Here is a 26786-nt window from a genome sequence, read left to right as displayed (position 1 = left end):
ATCATGTGTAACAACCTTCATCACTAGTAAATCTAAAGAATGAGTCTTGGCACAAGAAGAATTTTGTTTTAGTAACCTTATTGCAAAAAAATCATCTATCTATATACACTTAATACCTTTCAAACTATCAAGTGGCGCCTTTCGCTTACCATGGATAGCAAGATTGAAACTTTATGAACCAGATTTAGCGCCTAATTCAGCGCTGCACTCTGCAACGGCAATGACAATTGGCTGCCATCCAGTTTGATTATGAATAATCCATTTCTTTATGGTAATTACCATATTCAAGATCTGAAGTAAGTCACCTAATGTAAACTCTGTAAAACACATATTCTTCAATATAGCACCGGCTTCATAGCTACAAACAAAAATGCAAAAGCACACAAGACAGAATAAAAAAGCAGTCCACTTACAAATCCCAGAAGCTAAGTAAGGCTAAACTAAACAAGCAAAGGAAATTTACCTGCATTGAGAAGCCATTATTGCAGATTGTCCTCCAGGAGACATCAGAAACTTTTTAATTCTTTCCCATGTCATTTCCGAGACTTGTGTAGGATTACCAACAATAGGGCTCACTACCACCTATTGATCAATAGCAATTTCCAAGGACTTTTTAATTACAATATTCCAATGCATTGGCTCCCTGTATCAAATGCAATCGACTATATTTCAGTTGGCATTATCATTTTACTTTTCAAGGAGTTTAATGCTAGGAACACAACATCTATACGGCTTTGGACATAATCAGAAGGTTTTGGACACCCTTGCATCTCCATATGACACTACTAGAAATGTTAACTGAGTTCACTAGTGATGGAAAGAACAGCCTCATATGCTCTATATGCCCATTTTGAACCTTACTTAACAATCTAGCTTCAGATTCATGCTAATAGGATCAAATTTGGTGACTTCACTGCCTTTTTGGACAGAACTACGAGATTGATTACGATTAGAGCGATTGTTTGGCATTAAAGGCTGTGGTGGATAATGATTTCGATAACCATTTTAAGCAAGGTTGAAATGAGCAAATCTATCTAAGCAAGGCCCAGAACAAAACTCTTGGGATTATAATTAGTACCAGGGCGATGATATTCTACAGGTTTCTTCATCTTCCAGCATATCAACTAGAGCACTATTACTGAATTTCTCATTAGGATTTACCGAGTAGGGAATTTGTACATGAGAAAAAGGCATATCATTAGGGACTGAAATTTGTCACCAATTTTATTTGTAAACGAAGGGGCCCCAGCCACAAGACTCATGCAGAGCCATATGTTCTTGGTCACTGCAAGGAGAAGAGTCAAGGCTTTCTGCAGCTGAGCAAGCAGAATGTTGTATCTTCTCATCCTCAATTGATAGAGAGCACTGGAGAAATCTCTATCTCCAGATATTAACATTATATTTGCAGGTTGCCCGGAACAACAGGTCCACTAGAATTTCCCTATCACTTGCATCCTTAAACCCTGCTCATTCAACAAAACTACCCGTAAATATTCATTGAAAATCCTGAAAATCTGCAACCCACAAAACACAATTCCTCAAAATATAATACAAATTAGGTAGCATATCAGATTCAAGCACGAATCCAGGAATTAATATTAGGAGAGACAAGCTAAGTCATATATATGCCCATTTGAGCAATCAAGCTAAATTACAGCTTTTTTATTAATCATTAACTATATTGTCATTTTACACCAATTTGTATCTTGAATCAATCATTTCAATTTCCATTTCCTTGGTGAGAATTTCAGCCTAAGAAAACTTGTACCAACTGTCACTCTTCAACCAAGTTACTAGTAAAAGTTTACATCAATGACTAGAACTTGATGAAAACTGCTTCTGTAGCAACCGTGGTTGGATGGAGTTCAACAACAATCTTATTGTTGAAGAATGAACTTCAGCTGCTAAATATACAACAATCTCTAGCCTGCAGGTTACAATTCCAGTCTTCCCTCGGACCTCAATCCTTTCCTGATTATAATCTATCAGCCCTCTTCATTCTACCCAAAAAATACAATTCCAAATAGTCTGATGGACAAGTTGATAACCAGTTCAAACTTATTAGGGCACTGCTTGATATCTGTGAAAGTAAAATAAGTAATGTTAAGCTTCTGCATTGGAAGGGAATTGAAAATTTTTTTCTTTCATATTTATCCAATATATAAAAACAATTCTAAATCATACAGTAAAATTGAAGCTAAATATAGGCAGAAATGTAATGGACCACAGGATCATTTTTCAGAAATTGACTTGAGTCAAATTAAATACCCTAGCACTAACTTCATTGATAGCATACCAAGTATGACTTAACAGAACAAGGAGATTTCCCGAGTGCATATTGAACATACTGCACCATAATAACAATTAAACTGACAGGAAATAATGAAAAGAGCAAAGCGCAAGTACTAAACAAAAAATACAGTGGACCAAAAAGCTTATGATGCCACAACGTTTATGGAGATTTCAACAAATAAGTTTCTTTTTGGAATTTACAATGCAGTGGCATCATGTCACAGATTATAAGATGGCTAGGTAAAGAACAACTAATCTGGCATGTTTACAATCATATGACATTATAGACTGATTTCTAATGCAACTCAACCAAAACTGCTAAATTAGATCCCAAAGAAGCTTCATCCCATCATGGCAAGTTTTCCACCAGGGCAATTTAGAAACTTTCTAATTACAGTTTCATTTCTTGCATTGAGACCAAAGACCCAACCAACGGTCCGTGAGTTGTAGCATCTGGTACCCAACCTTTTTCCAACATCAGATCCAATAATCGGTATGCCTCACATTTTAGACCCTCTTTCCAGAGGCCGTTGATAAGTATGTTATACATAGATGAATCCAAAGTATCACTATTAGAAACTAGTTTATCAATCCAGCTTAAAACCATGTGCAAGTCAGATTGGCTAGCCAAACAACACAGAAGAGTATGCATGGCACTAAACCCTCATTAACCATCAAATTGAAAAATAAAGCAGAATCCTTAGTTCAATTTTGTGCACTCATGCTTTGTATGAGGATGCAATATACTTCCACATCAATAGCACAACTGTCCACCAAAATTTGTGGGAGAATTACCATTAGTCTTTTAGCCCTTTTTAATTTTGACAATCCATGCATTATTGTCGTGTAAGTTAGAGTAGTATAAGAAGTAATAGAACTGTAAGCAAAACCCCAGAGCCTAATTGCTTTATCCACTTGTCCCATGCTACACATGCTGCCTATCAGCATATTGTAAGAAGAAGGGTTGAGGGGGCATCTGTTCTTTGACATGTAATGAAATACTTCAGCAGCCTCTAAATCTTTCCTGCCTGGCAAAGACTCTCCATAACTCCTAATAAGATATAGAATCCAGAACCCAATTTTCAATACAAACCCAATGGAACACCTGCAGAGCATCCTCATAGTTTCTCAATTGACAGTTGCCTACAACAAGAGCTGAGTATGTCGCAGAGTCAGGAACTATGGAAAATAAAATCATTCTACAAAGAAGTTCATTAGCTTTCATTATTTTCATATTCTCACAAAGCCATATGAATATAATATCCAAGAATCACAAGCAGCTACGTTTCTCTCAGCCATTTTGTCCAAGATACTTTCGCCAGAAATAATTTACCAGCATTGCAGCAACCTTCAAGCATAGCGTTGTGTGGAGAAGTTACGTAACCACATTTGTCTTCCAAGAAATTCATAGCTTCATCAAATTTTCCTATTGCACAAAGTCCGGCTACTAGATCAACAAGCACATCAACAGCAGGTGTTCTACTGTTTTCTATCATCTCTTCAAGAAGATTATTCGCATCATCTAATCTATGGTTCTCACACATACATCTAATCAACTCCGTATAAATCAACTCATCCGGCAAAAGATTTGAAGCTCTCGTCAACCTTAAAAGTTGGATTCCCTCCTCTAGTTTATTTTCCCCCACAAAACAGTGGCATTATACAGGTATAGAAAGTCAATTCCGGCTCAAATCCAGCATCAGATATCTCGCCTAAAATGATAACTGAATCATCCACTCGATTGATCAAAATAAGACCTTTTATTATCATCTCAAATTTCCTACTATTCTGACTAAACCCTTTCTTGTTCATTCTCCTAAACTGATCCAAAGCAGACTCAATGCTACTATTTGCACATAAAACCTCCAACAAATAGTTCAGAGTATCAAAATTTGGCAAAACTGCTGCTTTTACCATCTCCTCATAAATAAACACCACATCTTCAAAGCCTCTCTTCTTCTCCACAATAGCACCTAACAAAACATTAAATACATCAACTGAGGGCTTAAAACCACCCAAAATCATCCTCACAAGAACACTTATCACCTCATTCACCCTATTATGTTAACAAACAATCCTGCTAATGAAATAAGAGCTTCTTGTGCATTTAGGCACTTATCTTGCACCATATAAAGATGAAAGCTTAATGGCCATTGAAGGCGCTTATGAACAAGTTAAGACAATTTGGCATCACTCAAACCGCACCCTAAACAAAAAGAAATGAAAATTACAACCTGAAATAAGCAGTACAAGGAAGCTTAATCACTGACCTAAAAGTGACAAAGATTGAATCCGGGAATTTAGTGTATTATTTGTGGTGTTGTTTTCGTTTCTGTCGTTTGGGTCAGTTTTGGGTTAAGTAGGGGAACAGGCCTATTGGACTTTTTATGGGCTGCAGCTCTGGCCCTATAAAATTTTGTACAGTGACATTTATATCTATAATGATATTGTTATTATGATATTATTATTAATGATTTTAACTTAATATTTGGGTTATTGGATGTGATCTGAGCTAACTTTTGCTTGGCTTGGTGTTCAGCTCAAATGAGCCAAATGGTTGGAATATAGTCGTTCACCTTGTTACTTAATAATAAGAATCTTAGAGAGACTGTCACATGTAACATCACAATCTTTATCTAAGTGTTGCTGAATAACTAGACTTTTGAACCCGAGATCATAATCATTTTCATCCTTGTTGTTCATGGGGTAAGAAAGACCCAATAATTTTGCTTCTTCAAGAAGCATCTTCTTGAGTTCCTGTTAATGGTATCTAGCGTTGAGCCTTAATTAACTTCTGAAGCTCACGTTTACGACTCTCACCATTATTATTGCCAATTTCAGTTCACATTTACCACCCTCACCATTACCATCCTAAATGTCATCATCTCCACCACTTGAGTCACCAGTCCTAACTAAATCATATGCATGCAAATTCAAATTTAATATTGTCCAATGCTTAATATATATATATATATATATATATATATATATATATATATATATATATATATGCACACACAAAATTTTAGAAAAATGAATTTACAGGTTTTTACTTTTTTTATGTAATTTTTTCAATTACCAAACGTGTCTCTTCCTCACGATCAAATGTTTGTGATAATTGCTATTTCTTTGATGATAGTGGACGTATCTTATTTAAATAGTTCCATTATGCAGTATTGAAATTGGTTAAAAGCTTATCACTCAATATTTTAATTGCTTTAAAAAAATCATAAGACTGGTAATTAATTTAAGGCCAAATAACTTATTCTCATCCAAGGTTTAGTGAAATCTTAAACTCATATCTGTTAATTTTCAAAAACCTAAAGGGTGCGTTTGGTTAAAGGATTTTAAGATTACCTTGGTAATCTATCTTTTATTCCCTTGTTTGGTTTGTCAGTAATAAAAGATTACAGTAATCTTCTATTACCAATGCTGACGTGACAGGTAATATAGGTGGTAATCTGATTACCACCTTCACCTTAGGTATTTAAAGATTACTGGGGTAATCTTGAGTTTATTATAGAAAAATTATTATTTATTAATCTTTTGAGATAAAAATAAATTTATTTTTAATTAATATGACAAATAATATAAAAAATATTTAAAAATAATTATATTCAAGGGCATTTAAGTAAAATAATTTACTAGTAATCTTTTATTACCTTTAACCAAACATAATAATTATTTATACCTATCAAATTTTATCAAACATAGTAATTATTTATACCCAGTAATCTTTTAAGTAATCTATCTTCAAGGTAATCTTTCTATTTTAGTAATCAAACATTACCCAAACCAAACGCCCCCAAAGTCTCATTCATCACCTAATTTCTGTTATAATTAAGGCTAAAACCGTCATTTTATCAGTTATATCTAAAAAGTTATAATTCATCTCATTTTTTACACAGATTTTGAAAACTAACAATTTCACTTCTACCTACCTAAAACATTTACAACTTTGAAAAGTAATTATTTTCCTCTCACACCTATGTTTTTTTCTCTCCCATTTCCGGCCACCACTCTGTCTTTGGCAAATTCCTCTTCCCACCCTCACCATTGGAATCATTTGTCTTTTCATCCCACAGCTTCCCATGATAGTCAGTTGAACGATTATGATGGTGAGGGTGAGAAGAGAAGGTCATTCGAGATGGAGTGGTGGCTAGAGATGGGAGAAAAAAAAATACTAGGGGGAGGAATAATTACTTTTCAAAATTGAAAATGTTTAGACGAAAGTGAAGTTATTAATTTTCAAAACCTGTGAAAAATTTATTATTTTTAAAAATTACTAATAAAGTGACGGTTTTACTTTTAACTCTAACAGAAGTTAGGTGATGGGTGAAACTTTGAGTTTTTGAAAGTTGGTGAGTGCAAATTTGGGATTTGACTAAAACTTGGGCGGGAATTATCTTTTGGCCTTAATTTAATTATCTTGCAACTAGAAACTTATCAGATAGTCACCAAAAACATTCATGAACTATAATTTGCCATATTCATATTTATTCCTCTGCCACTTCATATTAACCTTTGTTTACATAACTCCTTGACTAAAGTTCTATTTCCTTTATGTTATCCGCAACAGGAAGTGACAGGCTCTTCATCCTCACAGGCACTGAAAGGTCATGTGAAAGCAATATTCATGCCCATTCAAAGATCGAGATTCTTGAGCTAGAATTTGGAATTGATCACTGATCACAATGATGCTTGAGAAATCCATCTTTTGAACATTGCGAAACATTCATTGGGCTGCTATTCTGAAGCTGTGTGGTTCTGTAACATTTTAAAATTAAACTTTTAACTTATTTATTATAATTGTAAGATTAGTTATTAAATATGATGTGGTCAGCCCAAGAAAAATAAGATTATATTAATTTATTCTGTGAATATGTGCAGCTTTTACAGCATTTGTTGGGATCTGGAATCCCTTTTTTGAAGGATTGCTAGGGAGACTTGTATTTTCATCAACATCATATTTCGTTAATTGTGAAGAATGAATCTGATTTCATCTTAATTATTTTCTTTCTTTAAGCCAAATAAATAATAATTACTGGATGAAATGAATGCAGATTCCTTGCATCATGTGGCTTATTGTTAAGAAACCCAAGAGATGGAGCTTTCACTGGATTGCATCCTGTGTAAGTTAATTTCTATTTCATAACATATCAATTATCATTAATATAACATGAGAAAATGCTATTGTTGTGGGCAAATTTTAACTTTACCTTGAACCAACCCAATAATGATAGCAGATAAATGATATGTTTAGTTGCCGATTATTTGATATCATCTTTTTAATGTTGTTTTATGAATTTAATTAAGATGATTAGTTTGATATACTTAATAAAAAACAATAATAATTTAGTTCTTTTAATATATAAAGTTGTTTTAATTTTAAAGGAAATTGTTAGTTTTTTAAATAAAGATAAAAATGAGATATAATTTTAATTATTTTAATATTACTAATAAATAAAATTTTATCTTTAGTTCTAATAAAAAATTTTGAGTGCATAACAATAAACTAAATTTTGAATAGATATTTGAATTTTTTTTATCAATTATAAAGATAGAACTCCATTAGTGAAAAGTTTCAAATAACTTGATATTGTCAAGTTAAGTCAAGTGACCGTACTAAAACACATACCCTCTATTTCTCTCTCTCTATTGGTGGGTCTCTACTCTCTTTTTCTCTTCAATTATTCTCTTCACACAGTGAGTTTCCCTTGTCAAATCATGAGGATGGTGAATTTGCACTTGAACATCACAACACGGCTTTGGGGAATTGGTCCGCTCAAATTGTTATAAGTTAGAATTGATCGATATAAGCCTTCTCAAGAAGATTTCCTAAACTAGCTTGAATTGAACCACTGAATAAACTATGTGACAAATGAACAGCTCCGTGCATACTAGACAAAATTTCCTTGTTGCTAGGGATTGAACCATTCAAGTTATTGAATGAGAGTTCGATCAAGTTTTTCAAGTGATAAATTTATTAGAGTTTGAAGGTACTTAAGCTTGCCAATTTCATTTGGCAAAGACCCAGGGAAAGAATTCCCATAAGAGCCCAAACTTTGTAGCCCCTGAGCTGAAGAAAAGCCATAAAGAAAGAAGAAAGCCGTATAGCTTCTATGCATATTTACTTTAAGTACATAGATAAATATACACTTATGTGTGGTATCATATAATTAAACATTATTTTATTTTTTATTCAAACTCATTTAAACGCGTATTAAGTGTATACTTATTACCTTGAGTATACAAAGCTTTATTGATAAAACAAATATGAAATATATATACCATTTTTATGTTTAAAAAATGACAAAATAAATATAAAAACAAAATTGTATATTTAATTGTTTATTAGAAAATTCTCTATATATTTGCGTGTGCCTTTTAGAAAAATATGATTTATCGTTTAATTTAATTTTAAAATTATTCAAATTATTACACAAACTAAAAATATTAGTTTAGAAATTTTTAACTTAAATTAAATTATAATTTTTAAATAATTTAATTTGATTTTATAATTTAAACTAAATCATATTCTCTCAGAGAATTCAAAAAATGATATTAAAATGAATTAACTAAGTTTAAAAAACAACAAAAGCAAAAGTTTGAGAATCACTGTAATCAAAGGATTTTATTTACAGAGAGAATAATCCTTGAGATTCAACATACTAATGTAAAATTTTTCAGGAAGAGTAATATTAGAAGAAAAAGAAAATAAAATAGATTGACCCCTACAGAGAAGAAGATGACAATAGAGAAAATGTGAACTATATTGAGAAATAAGAATTTCATTGATGAAAGGGTCCAAGCAGCTTGACATTGTCAAGTTAAGTCAAGTCAAGCGACCCTACTAAAACACATTCTCTCCCTTTCTGTCTCTATTGGTGGGTCTTATTTTTTTGGAAAATTGAAATTTTTACCACTATTTTATTCCGTGTATACAAAAATACCACCTATCCTAAAGTTTAAACATATATACCACAACAGTAACTAACTTTTCCAAAATACCCCTCTTTACTCTTTTATGCAGATATTCTCTCTCTTCTTCCCTGCAACTTTTTTCTCTCTTCTTCCTTTTCTTTTAAAGTGATAAAGGAATCACTCTCTCTTCTTCTTTATCTTCAAAAAAAAAAAAAAAAAAGGAAAATACTGAATTCTTCAGATTAAGAATTCTTCAAAGTAAGGATAACAAAAAAAAAAAGAGCAACCCAAAAAAACTCAACCACATCCACTTTATACCTTGAAAGAAATGACAATCAAAGAAGATCATTTAATAGGATTTAACTGAAAAAAATAAAAAATTAACATTTGAGGATTTAAACTAAAAAAAAAAATTTACATTTGACTAAAAAGAAAAAACGTAAAAACAGCTTGGCGCTAACTGGAAAATAAGGGTTGGCGTGTTATATTTTTTATATATATTATAATCTATAATATATTATATTATTATATTATAATATATATAATATATTATACTATATATAATATAAAATATATTATATTATAATATATTATATATTAACGCTAACCCTTATATAATATTATATATTATATAATTATAGAATCTTGGAGAAGCCTACCTGTTTATGTTGTATTATGTATTACACAGTTAATGCCAAAGGTTAGCTTATAGTCATGCCAACCCTTATTTTCCAGTTAACGCCAAGCTTTTTTTACGTTTTTTTTTTTCAATGAAATGCAAATTTTTTTTTTTCAGTTTAAATCCTCAAATGCTAATTTTTTATTTTTTTCAGTTAAATCTTATTAAATGATCTTCTTTGATTATCATTTCTTTCAAGGTATAAAGTAGATGTGGTTGAGTTTTTTTGGGTTGCTCTTTTTTTTTGTTATCCTTACTTTGAAGAATTCTTAATCTAAAGAATTCAGTATTTTCATTCCTTCTTTTGTTTTTGAAGATAAAGAAGAAGAGAGAGTGATTTCTTTATCACTTTGAAAGAAAAAGAAGAAGAGAAAAAAAAGTTACAGAGAAGAAGAGAGATAATATTTGCATGAAAGATTAAAGAGGGGTATTTTGGGAAAGTTGGTTACTGTTGTGGTATATATGTTTAAGCTTTAGGATAGGTGGCACTTTTGTATACACGGAATAAAATAGTGGTAAAAATTTTAATTTCCCTATTTTTTTTCACAAGGTAGCGAGTTTCCCTTGTTAAACAATTAAATTTCATGGAATTTTATTAATCATTTGCATTAAAATTATGAGTAATTGCCTTGAATAGGGACAATGCAAGGAATTCGAAGTATAAGAAAGTAAAAATTTATATTTTTTAATAATATTTTAAAATAAAATTTTTAATTTATTTATTATAATAATTATAAGATTGATAACTAAACTTAAACTATCATTTGCTTAGTTGTGGTAAATTTTATTTTAAAATAATAAGTCAACTCAAATAAAACTTTTTTGTTATCAAAATCATAATGGTTAGAGAGTCATTTTGAGTTTCACCTTGTGATAAATTCAATCCAATTGCAAACTAGATACATTGACATATGGTTATTGAAATGTAAACATAGGTTGACCTGATGTGCTATTATCTTTAAGAGCAGAGTCACTGTCATGTGGTTGCTGCTTGGAAAATACGTTTGTTTTTGTCAGATTAATTGTCTACCTACTTTTGACAATTTATTAAATTGTGTGTGCAATTGCAAAGAAAATAAATTACAAGCAAATAGCTGCCTAAGAAAGATTAAGCAGTAATGATGAGTGTATCCAAATGAGAGGCCTATGTATTCATAATTTATTGAAAATATAATATCAAAATTTTCACTTTTTTGGTGTAACAATGGTAGACAATCATTGGATTTAAGTTTTTCTTTTATTTGATTCGGTTCAAGTCTGATTAAATCAAAAAAGTAATCTTGTTATATGCAAAATGAATGGTTTAATTAAAGTAAATGTTTCTTCTCACCAAAAACAAATTGTATACAAATAACCTCCAAATGGTATTTTCAGTGACAAGATAGAGGGTTAGTAGGGACACTGAAACAAGAAAGCATGAGTTTGAAATTCGGTAATGATATATTAATATCAAATTTTTCACTTACCGAAGAAAGTGATTTTGCGATTGATTATTGGATTTAGGGTTTTCTCTAACTTAGTATAATCGGTTCAGATTCAATTAAATTGAATTTATAACTCTCGACTAGATGTGAGAAAGAGGTGATCTAACTCAAGTAAGAGTTATCTGCTCTCATATTTTGAAATTCCAATATATCATTATAACACAAGATCATACTGCCTGACATTCTCAAATTCATCTTTCCTAAAGCAACAACACTCTTTCCTTCCCTTCTTTCCCTTCTCAAAACCATAACCATTTTCATCCTTACCACAAACCCTTGAATAACATATACAAGAAAAACAACCCAACAAGGCAAATTCCCAATTACATGACTCACTATTATAGCAACTATAACACCCTAGCTTACTGAGCCCTCTTAATTAATTCCTTTCTCAATCTTTCCACCATCATCACCCGCATTCTCAAGCGGCTAATTGTTAGGATAAAACAAATATAAGAATGGTGAATTTGCACTTTAAGCATCAGAACACACCTTCTCAGTGATGTTTTTATTGGTAGAGATGATGATCCCATGTGTGCATCCTTATTACCTAAACAACGTTTTCACCCTCTAAATATGACAAAATATATGTAAAATTTCGTATAATTGCAATCAATGATATGGGTTTATTTGCGGTTAGGTTTAATTTAAAAATTTTTTATCAAGTTTTGTTTATTTGAGATAGTAAGTAATAGTATTGATAAAGTATAGGAGAATCTTCAAAGAACCAAGTTCCATCATCAACATCAATCTTGAGTTTTGTTTAAGGTTCACGAATTGATTATTTTTCAATTTGAGCTCAACTATTTAAGTCTTCAAGTTAAAGACTAAACTAAGTTTGAACGAGTTTGACTTGAATTCTCCCCTAGTTTAAGGTTTAAATTTATATTTAAGATTTTTAATTAAAAAAATCAAAAGATTCGTGTTATTGTAATTTAATTGGAGAGTTTTGTTGAATTTATAAGTTTTTAGTTCATTAATAGACTAATTAAATAACTAATGAAAAATTCACGATGTATTGTTAAAATAAAATATTTTAATTTAAAATTTTTGATAAAGTCTATTTAGTCAATAACGTATTCAGTCAACTATATTAAAAGAGATATTAATTAAAACAAGTATAAAATTTTGCGCCTAAATCTTTTGAGGCAAACTTTTAATGAATTTACTTTTTTAACAAATTAAATACTTATTTTAATAATACTTCTCTCGGGTAATTATCTTCCTTCAGTCGTATTTTTTTTAGTAGCATACTCCAACATCATCACATTGATTGTAAGTTTGATAACTTATAAATCGAAACATTCATAAACTTATTCGAAAATAGATTGATTTTTAGTTTTATTGTTGATATATTCATATCAAAATGAAAAGCAAAACCGATACGAGTATGAAGAGTGCAAGTACGAACTCTAAGAGTTTGAGCACGATGAGTGCAAGTGTAAGAGAAAGTGCAAGATTTCAGTATTTCAAAAATTATTTGAATTATGAATTAAAAAATTGAATAAAAATAGTTGTTTGTAATAAATATAAAAAATATGTATATAAAAATATTTATATAAATATTATATTATATTTTATATATAATATATTATAAATATATTTATATTATATAACATTCTCACACTTCTCACACTTTTCACACTCAATTTATGGATTTTATATATATATATCATATAAATATATTTATATAATAAATTAAACAATCATTCAATATGTTTGGTTTTTCTATAGTGAGAATGCATGTTACCTTTGGTGTGGTGGTTACAATAACCGTGAATGACATAAGGTGACACGTTTGCCATTAAAACAATGATTGTAGGATGCCAATATGAAATAATGGCCAAGTTTGCGAAATCACCAATGCAGTTATGGCAATAGCTCAAGAACGATGTCCATGTCTCCAATTCCTCCTTTCCCTTAGTACCAAAGGCCAATGAATAAATCTCATTATTACCATCTTTCGCAACAACAATGAAAAACTATCTGAGATACTTTCCTTTTAAATGTAAAACATCAGTACAAATTATTGGACAACTAAACTGTTAAAACCCCCGAATCGAACACCCTGATGCCATAAAGAAAAACTTATTGTCCGCATCAGTGTCAATATATGTGATTGTTCCAGGATTCTATAACTCTAGATTATGAAAATACTCGGCTAAGAGCATGAAAGACTCTTGAGGTGATCCTCGTAATGAATTTAGTGCATATGTCTTGGCATGTCATGCTTATGTGTACTATACGTCAATCTTGTACCTATCTACCATATCAGAGATAATTTCCTTTGGTTAATATATATAGTCAACCACAAACATTGATTTAAGAATTGTCCTGAGGGTCTGAACACCAATCTGTCTATGATATGACAGTATTTGATCTTGTGGACAAGTGTATTCATTGCCCATATATCGTAACACCCAAAAATCTGCATCATTATTCTTTGTTGCCCATGCTCGCCATTTACATTGCTCCACTACACATTTGATCTCCCATTGTTTTCTATCAGAATAAGGGACTTTGTATTAACAACCAGTCTCTAAAACACATCTTTCAAATAATTATTTCAATTCTACCTTAGAATTATAAAACCCATTACTTTTAAACTCATGTTAGTTCGTGTTTCAAGATTACTGATACCCCGTGTTCTTAACATCCACAACGACCTAAAGAACCTACTGAAATGAATTAGGAACATTCATATTTTTTGTATATGCTAAATGGTTAACCGAACCATGACATCTTGCACTACACTCAACCTAGTCATTAAGATCATTAGTTGGACTTCTCTCAGCATCTTCTCATGCATCGTACATTTCATGGTCTTCGATTGGTACATTGTACATCTTATCAAATTTCACAAATCTCATGAATTAATCATCATCATTACCATCAACATCCTCCCTTTGTTCATCATCAACCTATTCTTCTTGAAGATTGTCTCTTCCTTTGATACAACTCTTTGTAACATAAAGTTATGTTGATCCTAGTTTTTTTCTTGCTACCAACATCATCATCATCTCGACTCTCATATGGCTTTTCAATCAATGATGCTTCATTATGCCTAAATATGTGAACATGTGATTGATTCTCCAACGATAACAAATTTTTCAACAAATCCCTCAAAAGCAACACTTTTGTCAGTGCAAATCTCTTTTTCATCCTTACCAACATATCTCATTATATTGTCATCTCGTGTGAGCCATTGCCCTCCTAACCGAATTATAAATGTAGCTTTCTCCATTTCAAAATGAAAATATAACCTACAATTATAATATGGAAAATTAACTTGGAAAATTATAATTTTGAAATAAAATGGGAAATTACAACTGGATGCCTAGGCAGGGCGCACCTGGTCCAGTCTTACCTAGGTAGGGCACGCCTATCCTCTAGGGGAGACCTGTCAACCCTTAATTCTTCATTAGTTACTTTTTGAACGTTAATTTCACGTCGAACACATCATAAACATGCATTCCAACTAGCTAACAAATTTTTCTGATAAATATATTAATACTCTAACTAATTTAACTGACAAAAAATAATATTTATAAAAAAATCTCATTTGCCCAACAAAATTAGAGTGTTTGTGTGCTTTAAATTCTAAGATTTTCAAATGTATAATAAAATGTAGATTAAAATAAGGGTTTGGATCAATACTTACTTGAATTATGGCGAGTTTTATAAAAAAAGTTTTTGCAAAACAATTGTTATATTGTAATGAAAAGCTTTGTATTTTTAAGGTTGAAGGCAAGAGTAAACTTGATATTATAACTCACTTTGTGAATAATTGAATATACTTGTATAAACCGGAAAAAATTATGGTAAAAATGCCATAATTTCGGCGAAAAAAATTATGCATCAATTCTAAATAGAAAAGAGAGAATGTTATTAAATACAAAGACCGACAATGCCAAGCTGTTGATCAAATAAAATAATAATTAAATCTGAAAATAAAATGATATTTAATATTGCTCTAACGGCTGTAGATCAAACAAAAATAATACTTAAATGAAGAAATAACATTTACTCATGTACGACCTGAAAACATTTTTTTAAAATTAATTGGTATAAATTTGGCATGGATATGATCTAAGCTGGTTCAGTGTTGAAAGTCAATTCAGCTCAGTTTAAATTTATTTAATTAAAATTCGAATCGAATTTGAGTCAAAAGTTTAGTCTATTTTTTAATTAGAGCTAAACTTGAGATAAAGGGTGTTCGACTTAATTTAGCTCAAATTCAGCTCATTTGAAGAATATCCTGGTGTAGTTTACTGTGCAGATACCCTCGCTCTAGTTACAAGGTACTCAATTGTCACCACAATAAGAACTCCACCAAATTATCTTCAAACCTTTTTTACATTTTTATATTCTCTAGATTTCATTTTTGTCTTATCATCCTCTAAATAAGGATGTCATTTTTGGAATGTTCTAATTGGATGTAGAGATGGGATGATCTCTAATTTTCAATACAGTCTAGATATAATCCAAGCCAACTAAGTCTCGAAAGTTGATTCGATTCGATTTAGTTGATTTGACTCAATTTAGTTTGATTCAAATTCAAATCGAATTCAAGACAAAGATTTAACATATTTTTTAATGTGAACTACACTAGAGCCAATGGGTGTTTAAGCTCGGCTCGGCCTGAATCCACCCTTAGTATAAATAATATTTTTTTATTTAAGATTAAATTTTATCAAAAATATTATCAACCTTAATGTAAGATTAACACCTTATGATTGTAAAAGTGAGCTTAAGGTGTTTTCGGTTTCTTATATGTATTTCACTTATTAAAAAAATAAAATAATAATTTATCATTTATTAATTTTAATAAAAATAACTGTTTTTGATCATACCCTTAAAAATATTAAAAAATTTATAAATAAATTTTAAAAGTTTTTTAAACTCTCACATATTTTGAAATTTATTATATAACCTCAATAGTTATAATATAATATTTATACCTATTTAAATTATTGAGAGTAAACTAATATTTCAAACATTTTTAAAATACCCCAACTTTTTTGAATTTTTGATAACCCCCGAAAAAGTTTTTGAAAGACTTTTAACATTTTCAAAAATTATAGTTTATTTTTTAATATACAATTTTATGATAAAAACACTCATATTTATAAGAAAAGAAGAATAAATAGTGAATGTGAAAAGAAATAGAAATAAAAGATTTTTTATTTAATTTAAATACTTAAAAAATTATTTTTAATTTTTATTAATTTAGAATTATACGATAATTTCAAAAAAATAAAATAACAATTTTATTTTTTAATAATATTATTTCATTAATTGAATTTAAGTTTAGATTAAAAAATTATTTATACTTAATTTCAGTGAAAAGGTGTTTCCCATGCAAACTATAAGGGAAAAAGTGTTTTAAAATCAAAGCTTTGGCGAAAAAAAAAAAAAGTAAAATAGTCCGATAAGATCTGTGTACACAATAATAATTAATTATTATTGCTCGAACTCAGAAAATGTCCCATCAACCTTGCTAAGTGGGTAACAATAATAAATATTAATTTGGATAACATATTTATATATTAGCCAAACGAGGTTTTAATCTATTTTTAAAAAATATATATTTGAGATTTTAGAAATTTCAATATTTTTTAATTTTTATTAAATTTAAAGATAAAATTTTTATTTTATTTATAAATTTTAAAAATTTATATTAATTTTTAATTTAAAAAACTAACAATTTTTCAAAAATAAATTTTGAAAAATTACCATTTTTTCACTAGGGTTTGGAAAATTAATCCGGCGAACATATGACATCTTTTGATCTAATGAAAGGAGCGTTGTTTGAAAATTTGGCAAAAAAACAACATCTAAATGACAAAATGTCTTCCAAATCTAGACAATGAAGCATTGTCCCTCATTGAAGAAGATCGACGGAAGATGAAACAATTCAGAGTCAACGATTTGGTAGGGAAGATCGGACGGTGACTAGATTTTTTAGAGCCATTAGAGATAAAACCCTAGAAATAAGAAAAAAGTGAATTCTTTAAAACTTAATTTAAGGAGAAATTGTTAATTTTTTAAACTAATAGGAGAAATTGAGATATAATTTTATTTATTTTAATATTATTGGTAAAATAATGATTTTAATCTTATCCTTAATAAAAAAATTTTAAATATGCGAAAATAAATAAAACTTTGAATGAGTATTTAGGGTTTTAAAATTTTACAAGTATGTTTTTAAAAAGCCTAAGGATTATTATATCACAACTTGACCCGTAAAATCAGGTTTTTTGCTTTCAAGGTTTTATACTTTTGATGGATTTTCTGCCTTCAGTTGTTGATATTGGGTTAAAATATTTTAAATTACAATGATACATGCCTAATCTTTTGTACACATCTGATTTTGACAATAGTTTAATGCAAGTGGCATTTAATGTCTTTATCAATGGGGACAAAGTCAAGTGGCATCTTAAGATTATTATATCACAAATTGACACGTAAAGTCAGGCAAATTAACTCATTTATTTGATTCATAATGTTTATCTAGAGAAAGTTGTTCTCTCTGCACAGTTAAAAGCAGTTAATTCATTCGTGTTCATTGTAATCTCTCTTCATCATCTTGAGTTTTGTTCTCTCTCGATCATTAAGAAACCTCTCTTAAACCAGTTCCCTTGTTTTCTTGTTCACCCACAAATCTTCTTTATTTCACCTAATTTCCTTACTTTATTTGCTTTACTAAAATCTTCTTCAGTTTTCGTTTGCTTTACTTCTGTTTTTCAAACTTGAAAAAAAGTTCAAAAAAAAAAATGGTTGATGTTGCCGGGAGTATCGGGAGTGTGTTGAGTCCTGTCCTTGAAGTCGGCAAGTGGTTGGCTGCTCCTATTTGGCGTCAATTCAAGTATTTGTACAACTACAACACCAATTTCAAAAATCTGGAAAAACAAGTCAATCAGTTGAAAAATATGAGAGACGAAGTTCAGCTTAAGGTTACTGCTGCTGAAAGAAATGTGGAAGTCATCAGACAGAATGTTAAGGACTGGCAAAAGGATGTGGAGAAGACAATTACAGAAGCAGAACAGTTGATTCAAGAGAAAGCAAACAACCCTCAATGTTTCAGGGGATTGTGGTCCAACTACAAACAAAGCAAAAAAGCTTTCAAATTAAAGCAGGAGGATATTGATCCACTCCTCCGGAAAGAAAAGGAGTTCGATCAAGTTTCCTTTCCTACTATTCCACAAGATATCTGGTTGAGATCTAATGAAGATTATTTTGCATTCGAATCAAGAACCTCTATGGTGAAGAATTTATGGCATGCATTAAATGATGAGAATGTGTACATGATTGGTGTTTATGGGATGGGTGGTCTTGGGAAGACTACTCTTGTGCAGGAAGCTGGAAGGAAAGCAGAGAAGGATAAATTGTTGAGAACATTGTTTTTGTTGAGGTAAATGTTTAAGCTTTCTTATGATTATTTTGAGTGATAATTATTTATATGATTGGCATAATATTAGAGTGAAATTAATAATAAACGATTGAAAGAAAATAAAATAGCTATTAGTTTAAAATTATTCCTCTCTGTTCGTTATTCTTAAATTGGCCATATTATTCTTGTCTTATAGGTAACACAAAATTTTGATATAGAAAAAGTTCAAACAAAAATTGCAGAGAAGTTGGGCATAAAATTTAGTAACGAGACTGAAAGAGCTAATAAGTTGTATCAGAGATTGAGGAGCGGTAAGAAGATCCTTCTAATTTTAGACAATATTTGGGAAGATATTGATCTCAAGACTATCGGTATTCCTTCTAAAATGGATCGTGGAGGATGTAAACTAATGTTCACGACAAGAAACTTAGATGTATTGGAGAAGATGGGTTCCACAAATAATTTCCAGATGGGCGTTTTAGAAGAAGAAGAAGCTTGGAACCTATTCAGGAAGATGGCTGGTAATCTTGTTATAGAATTTTCACTTGAATGTTTTCTTGGTTTGCCCAATTTTTATAACATCCAGATTTATTAATTTTTATAACCTTATAGAATTTTCACAATTTTAATTGTTAAACAGACAAATTTTAAGTTTGCCGGTATATCCTATTGTTGACTTAGTAATTTGTTTTTGTTTGTTATTTGACATTAATTATAAGGTGGAATTAGTATAATCTTATTTTAAACTTTTCTTATTTATAGATATGCAGAGTATGCATGTAAATACACATGCAATTAGTATAATCCTAGCCCTATTTGCAGGTGATGTTATTCAAACACATGAATTGAATTCTTTACCGAATGATGTATGCAAGGAGTGTGCAGGGTTGCCTATCGTTATTTGTACTATAGCAAAAGCATTAAAAAACAAGAGTCATCCATCTGATTGGAAAGCAGCATTGCGAGAATTAAGAGCACCATCACCAACAAAGTTTATAGGATTCCTGGAAAAGGAATACATGAAGATGGCCTTAAGTTACAATTATTTAAGGGATGAAGAACTTAAGAAAACGTTTTTAATTTCCAGTCTAATGGAAAATAATACTTCCATTTCAGACTTATTCAAACATGTTGTGTGTTTGGATATACTTGAAGGAGCTAATTTAACAATGGAAGATGCACGAGATAGATTGAATAAATTGGTTTGTGACCTCAAAGATGCTAGTTTGTTACTTGATGGATTTAGAAGCGAACAATTTGCTATGCATGATGCTATTCGTGCTGTTGCTATAACAATAGCATACGTTGATCACCATGTATTTACATCGAAAAATGACATTGAACGAGAATGGAAGGATAAAGATAAACTCAAGAAATGCACAAAAATCTCCTTACATGGTAGTAGTACTATTATTAGTCAACTTCAACCTAAGGATTTGGATTGTCCAGCCCTTGAATATTTCTACATGTCAAGCTGTTATTTAAAAATCCCGGAGGAATTCTTTAGAGTGATGCCAAAGCTCAAAGTTTTAAATTTGGTTCAATTACACCGATCATCATTGCCATCATCCCTTCATCTTTTGAAAAACCTTCAAACACTATGTTTAGATGATAGTACAATTTATGATGTTGCTATTATCGAAAAGCTAAAGAAACTAAAAGTCCTTAGCTTGAAACATTCATTCATCAAGGAGTTGCCTGAAGAAATGGGTCAATTGACTGAACTCAAGTTATTAGATTTAAGCAATTGTAAACAATTACAAGTCATTGTGCCAAATGTGATATCAAAATTATTGCAATTGGAAGAATTTCATATAAAGGGATGCCCTATTCAGTGGAAGGTTGATATACTCAAGGAGTTAAAACTCTTGTCTAATCTCTCGAGTGTAGAATTGGATGTTAGAGATAACAAAGTGCTACCTAAAAATTTATTTTCCAAAGAGCTTAAAAGGTACAAAATATCAATAGGAGATTTTTGGAAAATATTTGGAGAATATGGCGAACTTGAGCATTATGGGGAACATGAGCTTTTGAGGATGTTGGAAGTTCAGTTTAATTCTATCAAGTCACTAGAAGAATTACATGGATTCAAGAACGTTGATCTCTTACAGTTAACTGAATTTTCAGAAGATGAGAACTATGTTGAGAATTCAAATTTTGATTTGCAGTCCAATGAAATCATGCCTTTGTTCAAAGAAAATGTTTGATTGACTATAACTTCTTGTATTTCTCTATTATATATTCTTGTTTTCTTTTATACTTATTCACATCTATTCACATATAGTTGTGATATTGTTTTTTACCTCTTTTTGCAATTCTTTTTTTTTTTTCTAGTGATTTAAATTTTCTATGCAATTTCATTACCAATTCCTTCTCTTGAATGTCCATATAATAACGCAATTTCTGTCAAACTGATTTTATTAAATTATTTGTTTAAGTTTCTTCTCATATGTATTCATACATATATTGAAACAACAATTAACTTTGGTTGTAGGTTATTTTTACCAATTTTAGGATGTTGGTTTTGTACAATATTAGTCTAGGAAAGATTTGGGACAACCGAATTTCAACTTCCCCCCAAAATTTGAAGCGACTGAAGGTCGAAAGATGTGGAAAGATGACACATGTGTTTCCATTTTCCATAGTCAAAAGCCTCAGACAACTTCAATGCCTAGAGATAATAGATTGTGAGATTTTAGAGAAGATTGTTGAAGAAGAAGGAGCTGAAGTTGTTGTTAATTCTATCTTTCCACAAGTAACTGAATTGGTGCTCAAAAGACTACCAAAACTTACAATTTTCTGTCCAGCAATACATGTTTCAGAATTCCCAATGTTAAAAAGGTTGGTGATAGAATATTGTGAAAATTTGACTTGGAGATATTTGGGCTTGCAAGATGATAACAAGAAGGGTGCGCTTCCAAAATCATAGTCAAAATTCCTCTGCTTAGAAAATAAGGTACAAATCTCTTGTTTTAAATATGTGATTCTTAATGTCTATTTTTGCTTGAACCAAAATCTAGAAAATAAAACAAGAATGATTAATTGAATTTGGACAATTTTGTTACGAGACAATTCTGTTAAGAAAAAATCAATGTAATTTTGAATCAAATTATCTATAGACACTATCTAATATGAGTCACACATTTTAATTGCATTATGTGATTCATAGCATCTCTTTTATTTTTATTTTTATTTTTATGTTTTTTTTTTTGGTTGAAGTAATCTAAGTTGTGAAAACCAAAAATAAAATTTTATTTTTTTATTAGAAATATATTTAATAGGTGCATGGTCTGTCTTATTATTGGAAAGCTTAATGAGTTAACTGATTTTTCATTACTATTGATCTTATGTACGACTAAATTCAAAGGAAACAAGGAAAAAATTAAAATTTTCCAAAAAAAAATTATTAATTAAACTTTTTTTTTAATGAATATGTAGATCAACCACAATTTGGAGAAATTTGAATTACAGGATGGTGTGAGAAAAATTAGATGGCAGAGTCAATATAAAGTTCTTACTATCTCGCTGGATAAAGCAAATATTCCATTTGGACTCCTTCAAAGATTTCAAGGTGTGAAATGGCTTGAACTAGATGTGTGTGAATACAAAGAAATTAAGAGTGTATCTAATCTTCCAAATCTTGAAGATCTATATGTGATGCATTGTATGAAATTGATGAGTCTAATGTCATCTTCAGCTTCTTTCCAGAATCTTAAAGTCCTAAATGTCTGGCATGTGCATGGGTTAGTTGCATTAACAACACCTTCAGTGGCTAGAAGTTTGGTGTAGTTAAGAGAATTGAGAATATCAAATTGTGGAATGTTGGTTGAAATAGTAGAGAATGAGGGAGATGCAACAAGTAGCAAAATTGTTTTTGACAATTTGAAGTTGTTGTCACTTGAAGTGTTAGAAAGTCTCACATACTTTTGCTCTGGGAATTACTCTTTCAATTTCTCATCACTAGAAGAATTAATTATAAGAAAATGTCCCAAAATGAAGACTTTCTCTCAAGGAATGTTAAGCACTCCAAAGTTGCACAAAGTCAATTACGAGGAAATGGAAATAGAAAATGAAGGGAATGATCTTAATAAAATCATATATGGATTGTGCAAAAAGAAGGACAAGGTATGCAATCAATTAATTTGTTTTCTGTAATTACTTATGTATGCAAGTTTAGTTAGTTTAGAAAAAGAGAAAGAATTAGTGCAATTTTTAATTACTTTATATTGAAACAATTATCAACTTGTAATGCAGGAAATCTCCATTGATTTCAAGTACAAGACATTCAAAGATGATAATTCTGCAGAAATTTGCTATAACCAACATCCAACTTCCTTCTATCAAAATTTAACACACTTGATCCTTTTGAATTGTGAAAATATAAAATATGCATTTCCACCTTCCATTGTCGGAAGTCTCCACCAACTCCAACAACTAAAGATAAGGTATTGTATGGCCTTAGAAGAGATTGTTACAAAAGAAGAAGGAGCAAATGTTGTGGTCAATTTTGTCTTTCCGAATGTAACCTTATTGACGCTTGAGAATCTGCCAAATCTTACAACTTTCTGTCCTGAAATACATACTTTAGAATGGCCAAAGTTGAAGGAATTGGTGGTGAGAAATTGTGCCAAATGTTTGAGCTTCAAAAGCATCACTGAGGAGAGTGAAATTGATAGTTTAGATCCAAAAGCTATCTTCTTGGACGATAAGGTATGAATATCTTCTTGAAAAAGAATTAATATTCTCTCTCTATATGTTTTAACACTTTATTCAAAACTTTAATTGTGGAATTCTTATCTTCTGTGATTTTCCTTTGGAACTGAAGTTTAGAAAAATTCATGGTTATTTGATTTAAAAATTTTCTCTTTAGTATTGTATCAATTAGAGTCATTTAAGTCCTATTTTTTAAAATATATTATCCATTATAATTTTAGAAATCAACAATAAAATTTTATTTTTACTTGAAAAAAAATTTGCAACTTGAATGCATACTAAACAGGATGGTAAATTCAAAATTAGTTTAACTTGATTAAAGTTTTGTTTATTTAATGGTTGTTTGATTTGAACAATTTCTCTTTAGGATTCTATCCATTAAAGTCATTGAAGTCCTATTTTTTTTAAATAGATTATTAATTATGATTTTAGAAATCAACAATAAAATTTTATTTTCACTTTGTAAAAAATGAGCAATTTTCATTCATACTAAAAAGGATGATAAATTCAAAAATTAGTGTAACTGGATTAAAGTTTTGTTTTAAGAATATCAAATACTAACTGAATTTTGTTTTGATGAATTTGTAGATCAACTCCCATTTGGAGGTATTTGAATTTCGGAATGGTTTAGCCGAAATTACTTGGCAAAATCAATCTAAAACTCTTGAAATCTCATATGATAAGTCAGCATATATTCCACTTGGACCCCTTCAGAGATTTCACCATCTGAAAAAGCTTCAACTAAATGGCTGTAATTACAAAGAAATTAAGATGCTAGCGGATCTTCCAAGTCTTGAAGTTCTAGATGTATCTTGGTGTAAAATGTTGTTGAGTCCACTGCTATCTACACCTTCTTTCCAGAATCTTAAAGTTCTTACAGTAGAAGGTTGCCATGGGTTGGTTAACTTAACAACACCTTCAATAGCTAGAAATTTGGTGCAATTGAGAGAATTGGAAATATCATCTTGTAAAATGCTGATTGAAATATTAGAAAACGAGGGCGATGCAGCGTCGAGTAGTGAACAAGTTGTTTTAAATAATTTGAACAAGCTGTCACTTAATTGTTTAGGCGATCTTTTATATTTTTGCTCTGGGAATTATTCTTTCAATTTCTCATCTTTGGAAGAGTTAATTATAGAAGATTGCCCCAATATGAAGTATTTTTGTCAAGGAATGTTAAGCACACCAATGTTATACAAAAGCCAGTATGAGAGAGAGGAGGTAGAAAATGAAGGGAATGACTTGAATTCAACTATACAGCAAGCACACAGAGAAAAGGTATGCATTCAATTAATTAGCTTAAATAGATTTCTGCAATTTTTTTAATAATGATATATTTTGGGTGTTAATGATAATAAATTTGTTTTAAAAATGTTGACCTTAATTCCACATATAAAAAATATATTAGTTTGTGTATATACTGAGCATTATTATTTAACTAGTGGTCACTACACATTTTCACACCCCTTTACTAGAATACAATTGACTATCAATTTATTATATATTTTTTTTCTCCTTGGTTCCTATTGAAAGTAATTAAATTTTTTGTATGTTTTTATGATAAAATTAATTTTAAATTGATTGACACATGATTTTTCTTTAGGTTGACTCCAATATAAAGACATTGGAATTAAATGGAAAGGATATCACGACGATTTGGCAAGGAGAGTTTCAGGAGAACTTTTGCATGGTAGAAACTCTTGAATTGATTACGGATTAATATACATATATTCCAATTCAAATCCTTCAGAAATTTGTCAGCCTTGAAAATCTTATATTGAAAGTGAGTTCATACGAAGAACTATTCTCATTTGGAGAAGGTGAAGAGGACATTGGAGTAATCACAAACTTAAAACAATTAGAATTGTGGGGGCTTTTTAATTTAAAGTGCATTTCAAAGCAAGACTCCCAACTAAACTCAATTCTTCAAAATCTTCATTCTTTATATGTAAACTATTGTCACAATTTGACTACTTTGTTGCTGCCTTCACAATCTTTTGAAAATCTAAGGACTTTGAGGGTACATCATTGTAATGGAATGCAAAACCTAATGACATCCTCAACAGCCAAAAGTCTAGTGTGTCTTGAAAGTTTGTCAATGAAAGAATGTGAAATGATGGTAGCAATATTATCAAATGAGGGGGATTTAGAGAATGGTGAAATTGTTTTTAAGAAATTGAAGGATTTGACCTTGAGTGGTATAGAAAGTCTCACACACTTCTACCATGAGAATTACACCTTAAAATTCCCATTCTTGGAAAGATTATTTGTGGATAGATGCTCCAAGATGAAAACTTTCTCTAGAGAAGGCTTAAGCATGCCAAGGTTACTAAGAGTGAACTGGAAAGACTGTTCAAGTGACCCAAATTCAATTACACAACAATTACAAAATGGTACGTATTCATTTATTTAACAATATGTTTTTTATTAGAGTTCTCCATTCTCCTTAGTTGAATTAACACTAATTAATCATGTATGGTCTTTAGTATTGAATTAAAATCCTAAGTGAGAAGCTACGGTTATTTCAAGTAGTAGTGAGGTGTTTATTGAAGAAATTCTTCATCTTTTGATTTAATTCTCTACAGTTTTGTTTTTACTATTAATGTCTTGTTCTTTATGATAACAGATTGTCCAAAGTTGTGGGAAAGATTCCCAGCATATTAGACTGCAAAGTCAAATGGTGAGTATGTGGTATTAGATGAGTTTACATTGTCTTTTTAAACATAATTCTTAAGAAGTCGATTGATTAAATAGATTTTGGGTATTACATTTTAAGATATTGGAAGGTTAAATATAATATTGATTAAGGATTTAAAGGACTATAGTGATATTATCCAATCATATAAATTTTGGCAGAGCTAAGCGTCTAATGGTAGGGGTCTTTAAAAATATCTAGTAACCCAACCGAACTGATTTTTGAATAAAAAACTAAATTGAAAAAGTTATTTGAAAAACCAGTTTTGATACCAATTCAAAAATATACAAAAACAGATTTGTCTATTTTAATAAAAGTTTAACTGAACCAAACCAGTTTTAAAAAAATTGAATAAGAAATTAATAAAATATTGAATCTTTTTTCAAAAAAATAAAAATAAGATAATTTTTCAAAATTCAGTTCAAGACCAATATATTGAAAATTCGGCTTGGTTAATTGATATTTTCGGTTCGATTCAGTTTCAGTTTATGATTTTATCCAAACCGACAATTCAATTCGGTTTGAAAATCTGTCAAACCGATTTGGTTAACCAGTTTTGAACAACCCTATTTAATGGCAATGACTCATGTCAAGTTTGCTCGAGTA

At 30.2% G+C, this 26786-nt stretch overlaps 3 protein-coding genes across 3 annotated transcripts; 2 read left to right on the top strand and 1 right to left on the bottom strand.

Moving 5' to 3' along the window:
* Positions 1–171: 171 nt before the first annotated feature.
* Positions 172–4317, bottom strand: LOC123208495 (putative pentatricopeptide repeat-containing protein At3g16710, mitochondrial). The gene is made up of 6 exons (XM_044626033.1): positions 3944–4317; positions 3626–3840; positions 3386–3471; positions 2297–2347; positions 464–582; positions 172–358 (listed from the first exon to the last, which is right to left on the bottom strand). The coding sequence occupies exons 1-6, from the start codon at positions 4315–4317 to the stop codon at positions 172–174; spliced, it is 1032 nt and encodes a 343-aa protein (XP_044481968.1).
* Positions 4318–19033: 14716 nt separating this feature from the next.
* Positions 19034–20979, top strand: LOC123208494 (probable disease resistance protein At4g27220). Its single transcript, XM_044626031.1, has 2 exons — positions 19034–19293; positions 19595–20979. The coding sequence occupies exons 1-2, from the start codon at positions 19158–19160 to the stop codon at positions 20977–20979; spliced, it is 1521 nt and encodes a 506-aa protein (XP_044481966.1). The 5' UTR covers positions 19034–19157.
* Positions 20980–22765: 1786 nt separating this feature from the next.
* LOC123208493 lies at positions 22766–24504 on the top strand. Its single transcript, XM_044626030.1, has 4 exons — positions 22766–22897; positions 23027–23482; positions 24074–24381; positions 24477–24504. The coding sequence occupies exons 1-4, from the start codon at positions 22766–22768 to the stop codon at positions 24502–24504; spliced, it is 924 nt and encodes a 307-aa protein (XP_044481965.1).
* Positions 24505–26786: the final 2282 nt, after the last annotated feature.

The sequence above is a fragment of the Mangifera indica genome, chromosome 2 (assembly GCF_011075055.1).
Source record: "Mangifera indica cultivar Alphonso chromosome 2, CATAS_Mindica_2.1, whole genome shotgun sequence".
Lineage (NCBI taxonomy): Eukaryota > Viridiplantae > Streptophyta > Magnoliopsida > Sapindales > Anacardiaceae > Mangifera > Mangifera indica.
The sequence above is the reverse complement of the archived record's forward strand: the minus strand, read 5'-3'. Positions and strand labels throughout refer to the sequence as shown.

Bases quoted from the DNA above. Each gene is read 5' to 3' on its own strand.
- LOC123208495 (XM_044626033.1), bottom strand. From the start codon at position 4,317: ATGATTTTGGGTGGTTTTAAGCCCTCAGTTGATGTATTTAATGTTTTG. The intron at 3,472-3,625 runs GTAAATTATTTC...TATTTTCCATAG, and splicing joins TGAAGGTTGCTGCAATGCTG to TTCCTGACTCTGCGACATAC. The intron at 583-2,296 runs GTATGCTATCAA...ATTGATCAATAG, and splicing joins GTTCTGTTAAGTCATACTTG to GTGGTAGTGAGCCCTATTGT.
- LOC123208494 (XM_044626031.1), top strand. From the start codon at position 19,158: ATGGATCGTGGAGGATGTAAACTAATGTTCACGACAAGAAACTTAGAT. The intron at 19,294-19,594 runs GTAATCTTGTTA...CCCTATTTGCAG, and splicing joins CCTATTCAGGAAGATGGCTG to GTGATGTTATTCAAACACAT.
- LOC123208493 (XM_044626030.1), top strand. From the start codon at position 22,766: ATGAAGACTTTCTCTCAAGGAATGTTAAGCACTCCAAAGTTGCACAAA. The intron at 22,898-23,026 runs GTATGCAATCAA...CTTGTAATGCAG, and splicing joins TGTGCAAAAAGAAGGACAAG to GAAATCTCCATTGATTTCAA. The intron at 23,483-24,073 runs GTATGAATATCT...ATGAATTTGTAG, and splicing joins CTATCTTCTTGGACGATAAG to ATCAACTCCCATTTGGAGGT.